The sequence below is a fragment of the Coenobita brevimanus genome, chromosome 62 (genome assembly GCF_032717465.1).
Source record: "Coenobita brevimanus isolate Jiangsu-jjx chromosome 62, ASM3271746v2, whole genome shotgun sequence".
In the NCBI taxonomy this organism is placed as follows: domain Eukaryota; kingdom Metazoa; phylum Arthropoda; class Malacostraca; order Decapoda; family Coenobitidae; genus Coenobita; species Coenobita brevimanus.
Window position 1 is genome coordinate 34547591 of NC_137015.1, and position 12578 is coordinate 34560168.

The window sequence follows — 12578 nt, forward strand, 5'->3', positions numbered from 1 at the left end:
CAGAACTCTTCTCTCACTCTGCTAGCACGATCTTGTGTTGGCGCATACACACACACAATCGCCCACATTTGTATTCCAACTTTCAACCTTACCCACACAATCCTTGACCCAAGTGATCCATACTGTCTTATGCTCTTCTTCCATCTTTTACTCACAACTATACATACTCCTTCCTTTGCCCTCTTATTCTCACCTACTTTTGCACATATACCCCATCCATAGTCCCATTTTCTCACACTTTCTCCTCTCCATTTTGTTTCAGTTATTCCACACACATCCACTTTCGCACCCTCAAGCACCTGGACAATCTCTCTCTCTTTCACCTCATCATTCGCTCCTCTTACATTCCAAGTTGCCATTACAATGTCCTTTGTCCGGTCCTGGGCCGTCATCGTTTGGTCAGTCCTTGTTCGAGGCTTCTTGTTTGTCTTTTTAGTTAGTTGTTTTCCGGGGAGGGGCACTAACCCTCCGTCAACCCTTTTAGTCGTCTTTTACGACAAGCAGGGATACTGGGGGAGTATTCTTGAAAAACCCCCCTATCCCCGTACTATCCGGATGCCCACTTTCCGGACACCCCACTTACCGGACATTGTGGGCCTAGACCTTCAGAACCCAAAAATGGCCAAAAAAAAGAAAAAATCCTCCCAAAATCCAAATTTTTTCCCACCCGTAATTTGAAATTGCCACACGGTGCTGAACAGCTGTTTACACCATGGCCCATTCACCCCTTCCTTCCTCCCCCTTCCCCCCTCCTCTGCCAGGGTTGCCATTTGGTATTTTTCATGACCAAATGTGGGCCAATTAGGTAATGAAATATTACTTTGGTAATGAATCGGAATAATGCAATACCAAATGGATTTTTCACATGTATGAGGATACACAGGATGGAGATGGTGGATTGTCTGCTCTCTCTGATTAATCTGCTAGCCTACACAGGATGGAGATGGTGGATTGTCTGCTCTCTCTGATTAATCTGCTGGCCTACACAGCGTAAAAATAATCAACATGCTGTTAATTATAAGTAAAGTGATTACATGTATTTCCACTTGTATATATAACTAGTGAAGAATAAATGTTAGCTTTACGAATTTGATAATGAAAATTGAGGAGTTTGGTAATGTGGCCATTGGGATCTGACAACTCTGTTTCCCCGTCACCAACACTGTCCAATAGCTTCTGCCTAACTTCGATCGCAAATAGATGCTTATCGCAATGGAAGCCACATGTGCTCGTTTTTTGTGAATAAACCGTGAATAAACTGCAATACCTCGCCACTAGACCACACAGGAATTTACAGTGTTGTGCAGTGTTAAGAAATTAGAATTTAGAGTGAAAAGGACTAACTGTGGAGTGCAAATTGGCGGTTGAAACTCGTGGTTGAAACTGGCGTCGTGCACTTAAGAACAATGTGCAGTGTTAAACAATTATAACTCATAGTGCAAAGAATTAAGTGCAGCACAACACTGGATTACTGTACGAGCTTCAAGAGCATTTTCACCACTGCCAAAGCCTTAAGGCAGCCACAAACGTGCTGTAAGTACCCTGGCTGAGGTACAGTCACTTCTAATTCCTTGTTCTTTGGTTCCTTTTCATTTATTTCATGCTTTATGTCCATTATTGGTGTGAACAGGGTCTTTAATAGGTTTAAATAGGTGCTATGCATGTTTAGTAGGGAGTTTTTTAGGTGGCTTTCAAAGTTAGGTTGGGTTAGGGTCCTTAAGTACCAGTCCATGAGCCAGTGGTCCACTTTCCGAACATGCCTTTGGCTCTATTACGTCGGATCGTAGAGGGATTACTCTGTGTGTGTGTGTGTGTGTGTATATATATATGTGTGTATATATATATATATATATATATATATATATATATATATATATATATATATCTATCTACTGACAGACGCCTCAATCCCGTTTGGGGTGGCCACAAACAAATCGCCTCCAAGTCGCCCTGTCCCCCGCCATTTCACTACCCTGCTCCCAACTCACACCCCCCTCTCTCATATACCTCTCCACCCCATCTCTCCATCTCATCCTCGGCCTCCCCCTCCCTCTTCCCCCCTCCACCTCACTCACATACACACTCTTCGTCAGTCTTTCACCCTCCATCCTCTCCACATGGCCAAACCACCTCAGTGTGTTCCTCATAATGCTTCCTATCACATCCACATCAACACCACAACGCTCCTTTATATCCTCATTGTCAGCCTGTCTCTCCATGTGACTCCACAGGCTCCTCGTAAATACCTCATTTCCACTGCTCTCACTCTTGACTTGTGTCCTTCCAACAACGTCCAAGCTTCACTTCCATACGTTAGACTTGGTATCACAATACTGTCATGTAGTAACTTTTTCACTTCCATGCTCACTTCCCTGTTTCTTATCACTGCTTTCAAAGAACCAGCAACCTTTCTTCCCTGCTGTACCCTTTCAAGCACTTCACCCTTCAAACCTCCATCCTTACTCAGCACACTACCCAAGTACTTAAATGTACTCACATTTTCCAATTCCTCGCCATCCAACCTCGCTGTACATTCACTGACTTCACCCCTCTCAAAGACCATCACTTTATTCTTCCCTACATTCACCTTTAGATTCCGTTTCTTACACACTCTCCCAAACTCATATATATATATATATATATATATTTATATACAGGTATATATATAAACAGACACACATATATGACTACCAAATAGCAAACCTTGTACGTATAGCTCAGTAATGAAGACAAGATCTATATGCAACATTTCTCTAACAATTAAAGGATTGTTTCTCTGCAAATGGTGGGTGGGGGCACTCACCACTGACTCACTCGCTGTAGGGCTGCTCTCGGGTGACTTCTCTTTCCTCTCTTCATTCCTTTTTTCCTCTTCTGTCATTCCTTCCATCATTCTTTCCTCTTCCTTTTGTCTACGGGTGACTCTACACTGAGTGAAAAGCCAAACTGTTCCTGTACACCAAGAAGCCATTTACTCGGCTGGGTGGTAACCATATAATCAAATTATGGCGCCTGGTGGTTCAGTGGATAATTAAGGCACTGCAATTGGACTAAGCCTGGGAAGGTTTATTTCCAAGGGGTGGTTGTGGTTTATTACTCGCGTAATGCCACTCAGCGATGAGTGAGGCCGGTCACTCCTGAAATGTCAGGACCAACTTGCCTAGTCCCAGGCTCCTATGCTCCTCAAGGGGTAACACAGGATTAGAAGAATGAATGAATGAATTCTCTGTAGAACTGAGCTTTGATGATGTTCTCAAAAGTCATTCATCTCCTCGACTCAAGAGTTACTCTACACTTATTGGCCCCATCTACTGCCTCCATTCTTATTAGATGCAGTAAATCATTTTATGTAGACCACAGATAAAAGAGTGAATGTCAATACTGACTAAATAAAGAATAACTAATGGATGAGGGCAGTCTGTGCTTATATCGACAGTGTGTGTACACTACTTATGTACATTAACCCACACAGCCACCACACACACCTTCAGTATGTGGAATACCTCACTTTCAACCCAATGCTTTCAGCCTTCAGTTCTTTTCTCTTCTAACTACTCACTATTATAATGAACCTTTAATGGTATTCAGTACGACTTTATGAAGCTGGAAAACAATGTCAAGGTAACAACATTCTTTCACACAGAATCAGACAAAACAATGAACAAAATCTTAAAAAAAAAAAAAGTCAATTTAATGTTTCTTCTGTCCTTATCCGATATCCTGATATTGGCAGCAGACACCAGTATTGGTTCGGTATAAGAAAAAATGCAAATGTCAGTGATATATCGGTTCAGCGAATCGTATTGGTTACAATACTACCAAAGATGAGATGAAGGGATGGAGTGGAGAGGCAAATGAGACAAGTGGGTGTAAGCTGGGGAGAGGGCAGAGAAATGGTGGAGGCAGGATGACATGGAAGCAATTTGTTTGTGGCCACCCCTTATCGGTACAGGAATAACATGTCTGGCATTACATAGATAGTTTCTCACTACATAATTATTAACTGAAGAGTGTGGGTGGCAGGATTCACCTTTTCCTTTTGTTGTGCTGTATGCTGTACACACTTTGGGTTCTATTATCATTTCAACCAAAAACACAATTACCAGATGTAGATCCATTTTTTCGGTATTTTATACAATTCTAAGTCACTTTTCTTCTATGGCATTTCGTAGCAACTTATTTTTAATTTCACTCTTGAAGATTAGCTTAGGTTAGGTTTTCATGCAAAATAATTTGCAAAGAAAATGCCACAGAAGTGTCTTAACATTGTCTGCACTCAGTAACTACTGACAATGTAACTATATTTGCTGAAGGAGGTGTACGTTGAGCCCCACCACCACCTCTATTTTTGTGTCGGTACTCAGCTCGGCTACAAATTATTCTTGACACCCTCACCATATTGGGATGCCAATAAGGATAATCATATAACAGGACAGTATAAATCAGTATGATGGAATGCTTGTATACCCAAATAAAGTGGTATTTGGGGGTTCCAGGATATACAATGATTAAAGATATGAAACCTGAGAACAATAACACCCGACGTAAAAGCACTTTCAATCACATGCATACACACCCAAATATCGTATTCTTACCAGCCTTCTTCTTTTTCTTCTTCTTCTTTTTTTTCTTAGCCTCCTCCGGTGATGCGCCGTCCACCAAATTATCAACCTCTAGCCCCTCCTCCTCCTCATTGCGGTGTTTGTCATCCGCCTTAACCCCAACGTTGTTCACCACGGCCGCCGCCATCTTGACCTCCTCGTTTGACTTGAGAGTGGGAAGGTTCGGGTACAAAGGCGTTCGGCTTGGGCTGAGTTGCCAAGGACCGTGTTGCTGGACACACTGAATGCAGTAATTGCTATTTTATAGAGTTTTACACGTGAGTTTACATTTTGTTTAAATCTCATACAAGCTTGACTACACTCTCACAACCTTGTGAAGAGTGGTCATGATTTTAGTATCATTTGGACTCTTCTCTACACATGTCGATAGCAGATTATCAGTCAAGCGAGTGTGTTCTTATACATGTATACGACTGCAACACCTTCTTATTATATATAAAGTGTTCCAGATGCAAACTTACCGTGAAAGGCTCCGTTTTCTGTGGGCGACACCAATGAAAACGTAGGTGTAGTTTCCGATTTGGCCAGCTGTAATTGCCTAATCATCGATTAGCCATATACCACCCTAGTTACCACTTTAATAAATATGTTTTCTGAGGATCGCGGTGGCAGACAGAAATACATTCACAAAATAGACGTATCTGGGTGGACAAACCTATGTTAACAGTTTGAACTGGACCACGAAACAATAGATAGAGACGAACAAGGCATGCTCAGCCTGTACCTCTTAATTTGGCACATGTAGCACTAGAGTAGTCTATCAAGCTGCCTACTAAGGCGAATTAAAACTCAGGTTTCACACATATCCCAGAGTTATTCTAAATTAGGTGCTAAGGGATCAGCACCTTTGGCAACTTCAGCCTGCATCTGCAAAAACACGAACACTGCTGAAGGTTTTTGACCTTGGTTCACGATACATAAGCATAATTGTTTTTGTTTTTTTTTCTTGGAAGGAACGGTTTGCGGGCTCCTGGCCTTTGGTTCCTTCTCCCTTGCATTAAAAAAATAACATTCAATATCCACAGGCCCTTCTGATTGACAATATTTATTGCTGTAAAGGTATACAGAGTACTTATACAACAAAAGATGGGTCTTGCCACATATAATTATCTTCTTCAGCAAATACTGATGTAGTCAGTGGTGTAGCCACACGCCCTTTAGCAAATATTAGCTATGGTATGTGCTATAAAATGTAAACGAATTTATGAAATTGAAATACCCGAAGGGCGAACCACCATCAAGACGTCGCGATCCCACACCCCAGGAGGAAACAACGGAGGGGTTGGTAAGGAGCGCGGGACGTCCCGGCTAGGGGAACAATTATGTCCCCTAAGGTCCCGTGCCCATATTGCCCGCAACAGACCCAGCGGGAAGATTTCAGTCCGGGGGCACTACCTCTCAACCGGACTAGCCCTCGACAGGTTCGGAGTGGGACTAAAGCTCTAGTCCCGAGCAGCACCTCTGTGACGGCCTCCAGCCGCACACAAAAAGAGACAGCCTCAGCCGCTCCCAAAAGGGAGACGCCTCCGTCTCTCACCAAAAAAAAAAAAAAGAGACGGCTGCAGCCGCTCATGAAGTGAGACGGCCTCGGCCGCTCCCATACAGAGACGGTTTCCAGCTGCTTGGGTGCTGCTCCTTCCCCCTCCCCTCCTACAGGAACCAGCAACGGCCTCCAGCCACGTCTGGGAGAGAAGGGTACATCTCCTCTCCTCCTGTAGCTGGCCATGGGCGTACGACGCTGGTGACAGCCTCCAGCCACACCAGCAGGCAGGTGACGGCCTCTGCTCGCACCTCAGCTGCACGTCACTTCCCCTGCAGGGCACCGGCGATGGCCCCTAGCCGCCCTCACCCTGCTCTTCTTTCCTGATGCAGCCTCCAGGAGGATCCCCTTGGCCTGGAGACAGTGTGGCATGACCCTGTGCTGCCCCTGGGAGTGTGTGCTATCCAGACAGTGCCAGTGGAAGGCAACCACCTGACAGACTCCTGCCCAAGGCGACACCGCAGTCCTACCCTGACGGTGGCCAAGGGGGAGGGAAACTGCAGATACTGGACTCCCCGAGATGCCCCCACTCCCCCGGGGTGCGCCCTCTCCAGCTCCAGGCAACCCTCTCCCCAGAGTAGGTGCAAGTAAGAGCGCCTGCTCAGCCTGTTTGGTTCCAGCCCGGGGGACCAGACCACCCCGGCAGGACCCACAAGCAAAGGACCTCTCTCCATGCCCAACCACAGCCTCCGACTGACGACATCACCACTGAGGGTCGTCACATGGCCCTTGAGAGAAGGGACGCCTGACGGGAACCCTCCTACACCTGGGGCTCACCCGGTCCCCATAGTATAACCGGAGCCCCTAGCCCTACCAATTGCAATAGTAACTGCTCAGGTAAAAGTGATTACCGTGTCTATAGAACTCACACGCAGTGCAGTACTTGTACCCTAACAGATAACCCAACTTACTCTTGTGCCCAGATGTAAGAGCGTTGTGTTAGTGCCTACTAAAATACCTGCCGCCACTGGACCGACCACCCCGCCACCCCCCCCTCTACCACTGAGCTGCCACCTCACCACCACCCCAGGAGGACACCACGGAGGGCTGGATCACTGAGAGGCCGACACGGAGCAAGAAGGGCACCGGTGCTCCCCTGTCCTGAGTCCCTCTGTCACCCAACTGGTCCGACGGAAGGTACGCCGGGAAAAGACACGACCCTGCGGGCGGGGCAGCCTTCACCAGGTTCGGGGTGGGACTGAGCCAGATTCAGTCCCTGACAACACCGCGGTAATGGCCACTGTACGTGCCGGGGAGGGAGTGGCCATTGTATGCCCCTCAGTTGTTTCGCCCTGTAGCACCGCCACAACGGCCATTGTACGTGTGGGGGAAGGAGTGGCCACTGTACGCCCTTCAGCTACAGCCACATCTGGAGACGGCCTCGAAGTGTTAGCTATTGAGAGCACTCCAACTGGCAAAGGAAGGAGGACTGGAACCACGATAACTGCCACTGTACGTGTCGGGGAGGGAGCAGCCACTGTACGCCCCTCATCCACTTCCTCCTCCTCTTATGGGAGTAACACTGTGGTAACGGCCACTGTATGTGCCAGGGAAGGAGCAGCCACTGTACACCCTTCAGTTACTTCCCGTTAGGCAGGCAGACCCGCGGTAATGGCCACTGTACGTGCCAGGGAGGGAGCGGCCACTGTATGCCTCTCATCTGCCTCTTCCTCCATCGCGAGCAGCACCGCCACAACGGCCACTGTACGTGTGGGGGAAGGAGTGGCCACTGTACACCCTTCAGCTGTGGACTTAGGAATTGCGGAACTGCCACAATGGGCACTGTACGTGTGGGGGAAGGAGCGGCCACTGTATGCCCTTCATCTGCGATTCCTGGGGTCCTCCTGGACAAGGAGGTCCCTTGCGTGGCCAGCCTTTCACCTCTCGCCTGCGTGGGATGCCCTTTGCTTACTCCCTGTGTGGTTCCCCGGAGGTGCTGCCGGAGTGGTGGCATGGTCCTGTGTTGGTCCTGCCACCTACCCCTGGTCGGTCCCAGTCCCTGACGGACGCCTGACGGAAGAGGTGCCGCGGTCTACCCCTGACAGCACCCCACCCTACAGGCGGCCGCAGTATCCGGGCTCCTAGGCCAGACTGGCAGGCCCCAGAGCCGGGTCGCTTGGGCTCCACTCCCCCACGGTCCTCCGCCAAGAGTAAGAGGCGACAGGCCCACTTCCTGCAGCTGTTTGGTCCCAGCCCCGAGGGCCACCCTTCAGGTCGAGGCCCCCAGATCGGAGGGCCTCCCTGCACCCCACCGACGAGGCTCCAGCACAAGGGCCTCCCAGGTCGAGGCCCCCAGACGGGAGAGCCTCCCTGCACCCCCCTGACAAAGAAGGCCCATGCAGTGACACCCCTGCAGGAGGTGCACTGTCTCCTACAGGAGGGCTCCCCAGTAGAGCCCCCTCCCACGCCCGGGCGCCTCCTCTGTAAAGCCCAGGAAACAAGGGCGAGTAGTGATTTCAACGCATCTCGTGTGTCTTAAAAACCACAGAGAGGGGAGTGAACGGTGACAGTGAAAGAGTGAGGCCAGAATAATGTAAGTGACACACAGTGAGACGTATATCCAGGCAGAACAGAAAAGACTAGTGAACACGGGTACAGAGACGTACAGAAATGGTGGGTCAAAACCAGGAGTGCACTAAGAAAAATAAAAAACCTGTGAACAGTGTCCCTGCGACTAAGTGACTATCCCGAGTGTCGCGACTCTCACCCTGACAAGTTATAGTAACATTCACTCTCTCGACCCCTGGCCCTTTTTACTCCTAGTGCATCTGGTTTAGACTATTAAATGCTAGTTCTGCCTATAGCCATAATACGGGTATTGTGTATGTTATAACTCACCGTCGGTATATAACTGAAAATCCCCACTCTGCTTGTGCTGTGTGTGTACACAATGTATTGAGAAGCTAACTCTGTAAACCTGTCTAAATCATATCCTGTAACTCTTTGATTCTATATTGTAACAGTGTATTGAACTAAGACAATAGATGTGTTATGGTGTACTGCCTAGTTTTTATGCCCTGTTCCTTTGTGGGTGCTTTATTTCCGGTCCGGAAAGAGGACCCCGCTCAGTCGCGGGCGTTTTTAGGACGAGGAGTCGGACTAAAAACATCCCGCATAACACCTGCATCACTATGTAATAACTAATAAGGCACTCAGACTGGTGTGTTAAGTTTCTATTTGTACCATTCAATGTCCGTCCAGTATCCTGCGTGATACTCATTAACCAGTCAGGACCCTATAGTCCATCTAGCCCAAGTGATCATAAACAGTGTCTTGTGTGCAATCCACACTGTATTGTTAGAGTTGTGATTTAGTTTATATACGTGTAATGTTGTTGCCTAGAGTTTTTGTGTCCTGCTCTTCTCGTTGTGTATTCTAGCTCCAGTCTCGAAAAGAGGACCCCGGCTCAATTGCCAGGTGCTTTAAGGACGAGAAGTCGGCCTTAAAACACCTAGCATAACAAAAATGTATTACATTCAGGAGTGAGAAGTAGCACCAGAAGAGTGTAGAAGTACAGCACGGCAGCACATGCTACAGCCAAATATGATGACATCGCACCGCCTTATCAGTGGGTCGTATGGGGTCGGTGAGTGATGGCCAAAACACCCACTAACACCACACTACTCCCTCCCTATTTCTTTCTTTAAACTTCACAACTTTTAGTAATTTTCCATTTTATACAAGTCCTCCATTGGTTCCATTGGTACACACTAGTGTTATCTTTCTATACTGGCTTGAGTGGTATATTTGTTAGCGTCTATGGATAAGTTGTGGAAGACGTAGGCTGCTAGGCTATTATGTAAATATACAAGCAAAATCTGTATAGTAATGAGTAACATACTGAATGTTACCGATAGATGTAAGAGCATCAACTATGTGTAACTATTTACTAAGCGTAGCGCTTTTTAGTACCTAAGGTACAAATTCAGGATATTCACGGAGAATGGAAAGTCACAGATTTTCATTGATTAACCATGAGATTTGCTCAGTCAGCGTAATAAGTTGTATAACACCATAAACCTCTTAGGAGGGGCACATGTCCTACCTCCTGTCGGGTGACCAAATCTGGTTTATGTATTGTAATGTAAGAGTGTACTTAGGTCAGTAAAGCGAGTCCGAAAGGTATAAGTGGAGCTAACCATTAGGCTTCAATTTCTTCATTAACTACTTCAACCCCGCTCCACACTGTTCCAGCTCCTCTGTCATTCTTACCAGGTCTTGGCACATATCATCGAGCCCCCTCGAACAAGCATTTCAACCTGGGCATGGAGAGCTGCCCCCCTTGCACGAGCCCCCCTTTCCCCTGGGTTCAGTTGTCTTCCCGCTGGCTCCTCTCTGCCGCCATGACTTGGAGGAGCGGGAGGAACATGCAGCCGCAGAGACCCCGCTTTCCGTATTAGACTTGATAAAGTGGTGTTCCTGTTGCTGCAAACGCTTCTTGACTCAGTGAAGTCTCCAGGGTAGGTCCTGCACTGCCGAGTGGGGATCCCTAATAATATCCCGTACACTGGTGTCGTGCTGGCTGGAATCGCCATCTGGAGGCTGAGGACGTACTGGTGCTTTTCTTTATTCTTGCTGGTGGCTGCCTGTGCACAGGCGCAGCAGCGGTTGTTTTCTCCAACTGTGAGAAATTCGAGGCCTGTAGACGGGCCTCCTTAACACTGGTCAGTGGCGGCGGTGGTGGTTGTGCTACTTGGACTTGAGCTGCGGTGTGCTGTGATGTCATGGTCATCCGCGGTTTGGGGGGACACAAGGACGAGTGGGCATTGTGTTTCCCTCCACAGTTGCAGCACTTGGGTGTGAAGTGTTCGCCTCTCTTAATTTTTTCCAGACAGGTGCTACCTTCGTGCCTCCCAGCACAAAAAACGACACTTGTATGCTGCATTATACTTCCATGCCAGATGCTCACATGCACCTGCTGCAATGGTACAGCAGAGGTCAGGCTCCGAAACACTGCACGCAGCACTCCTGTATTCCGTTATCCTGATGAACATTGTCTTAGGAATCTCCCCCTCTAACAAAGTAAATAGCTTTGATCTCGGATATCTGCTAACCACTCTTCTCTTCATCCATAGGACATTTTCTGTAGCTTCAAGATCCTCTACTGCCCAGTGCACAAGAACATTATAAACGATAATCATGAACTGCGGTCGGTTGGCAACAGCTTCCAAAACAACGCCATTAAATTCATCTCTTCATATAATCCACAGCATAGCCTCTTCTCACTATCACATACGGACGTGTCTTACCTTCTTTGAACAGTACCTCAAAGTCAGGAAACATTTTTGCTACAGAAACAGTCCACCTGGCTTTTTGTGAGAGGGAGAGCTCACAAACCGAGACGAAATTCAGCTTCACTCTGACATCACAATTTTATTCCAGTTCACCACATTCCATTCCATGCTCAGCACCTGATTCATCGCTGCTTGTCCTCCCCCCTGCTGGGTCTTGTATCATTCGTGACATATGTGCCGTTTGTGCCGCCGCACCGGACCTTGCTGCCATCCATGTTCGTTTCTCGTGTTTGGGGTTGGTCCTGCACTTTGCCCGTCCCTCTCCAGGGTCGAGAGACTATCACAGACCCTAGTCTGTTCCATGATGAAGTAGGTGTGATCAGAAGGGCGAGACCCTCGGCGTTTATGGTGACGGCTGCGTGTGAGCATTTCAGCACGCATATTCGGACCCTACGGCCGCCCGGCTGGTACTGCAGCAACTGCAGGCCTTTCCTAACGACACAACGGATCTTCAGTTGTTTTTAGGCGAGTGTTGTGAATGTGTTCAAAGCCTTAGTGATGGGACGACTCAACTGCCGACGAAAGGAAATGTGAGGCAGACTGTAGGTGGGTGCAAACTCAAAGAAACGCCCGGGGTGAAACGGTGTTCCACTAATGCCGTGGACTGAACTGCCTTCCACCACTAAGTACAGTAGCCTACAGTAACAATATACTGTATTTTCTGCTACAGAAGACTTCCGTTGTCATATCAATAAACAGCGATGGCCCGAGGAGTATGTGATTGAAAATGGGTCGTTAAGCCTTGTACACACCAAGATACAAAGTCTAGAGACAGTCGAGTGACTATGTATCTCGACTGTTGCGAGACAGTCCAGATACAGACGGGCGACAGTCCAGAGACACTTTGGAGACAAGGCAACTTTGTCTCTGGATTGTCTAGAGACTGTTGCGAGACGGTCGCCAGACATTTCTGCTACTTTCTCGCTGGAGCTGTTGCTAGAAGATCGAGAGTCCATATATATATATATATATATATATATATATATACATATATATTCATTTTCATTCATTGCCAGACGCCATGTATCCCAAACGGGGTGGCCAACGGCTTAGAGTTAATTGTTTTACAGGGAGGGACACTAATCCTCCACCAACCCCACTTGACACGTAGGAAGAACGTTA

The 12578-nt window shown here is 47.6% G+C and overlaps 1 protein-coding gene across 1 annotated transcript in view; it reads right to left on the reverse strand.

The window, feature by feature from the left end:
- und (methionyl aminopeptidase und) overlaps positions 1 to 4773 on the reverse strand; it is a 158564-nt gene extending 153791 nt beyond the window's left edge. Inside the window, exon 1 of the mRNA XM_080275741.1 lies at positions 4596 to 4773. Coding sequence (XP_080131867.1) covers positions 4596 to 4749 — 154 coding nt within the window. The 5' untranslated portion in view covers positions 4750 to 4773. The remainder of the gene's footprint in view (positions 1 to 4595) is intronic.
- Positions 4774 to 12578: the final 7805 nt, after the last annotated feature.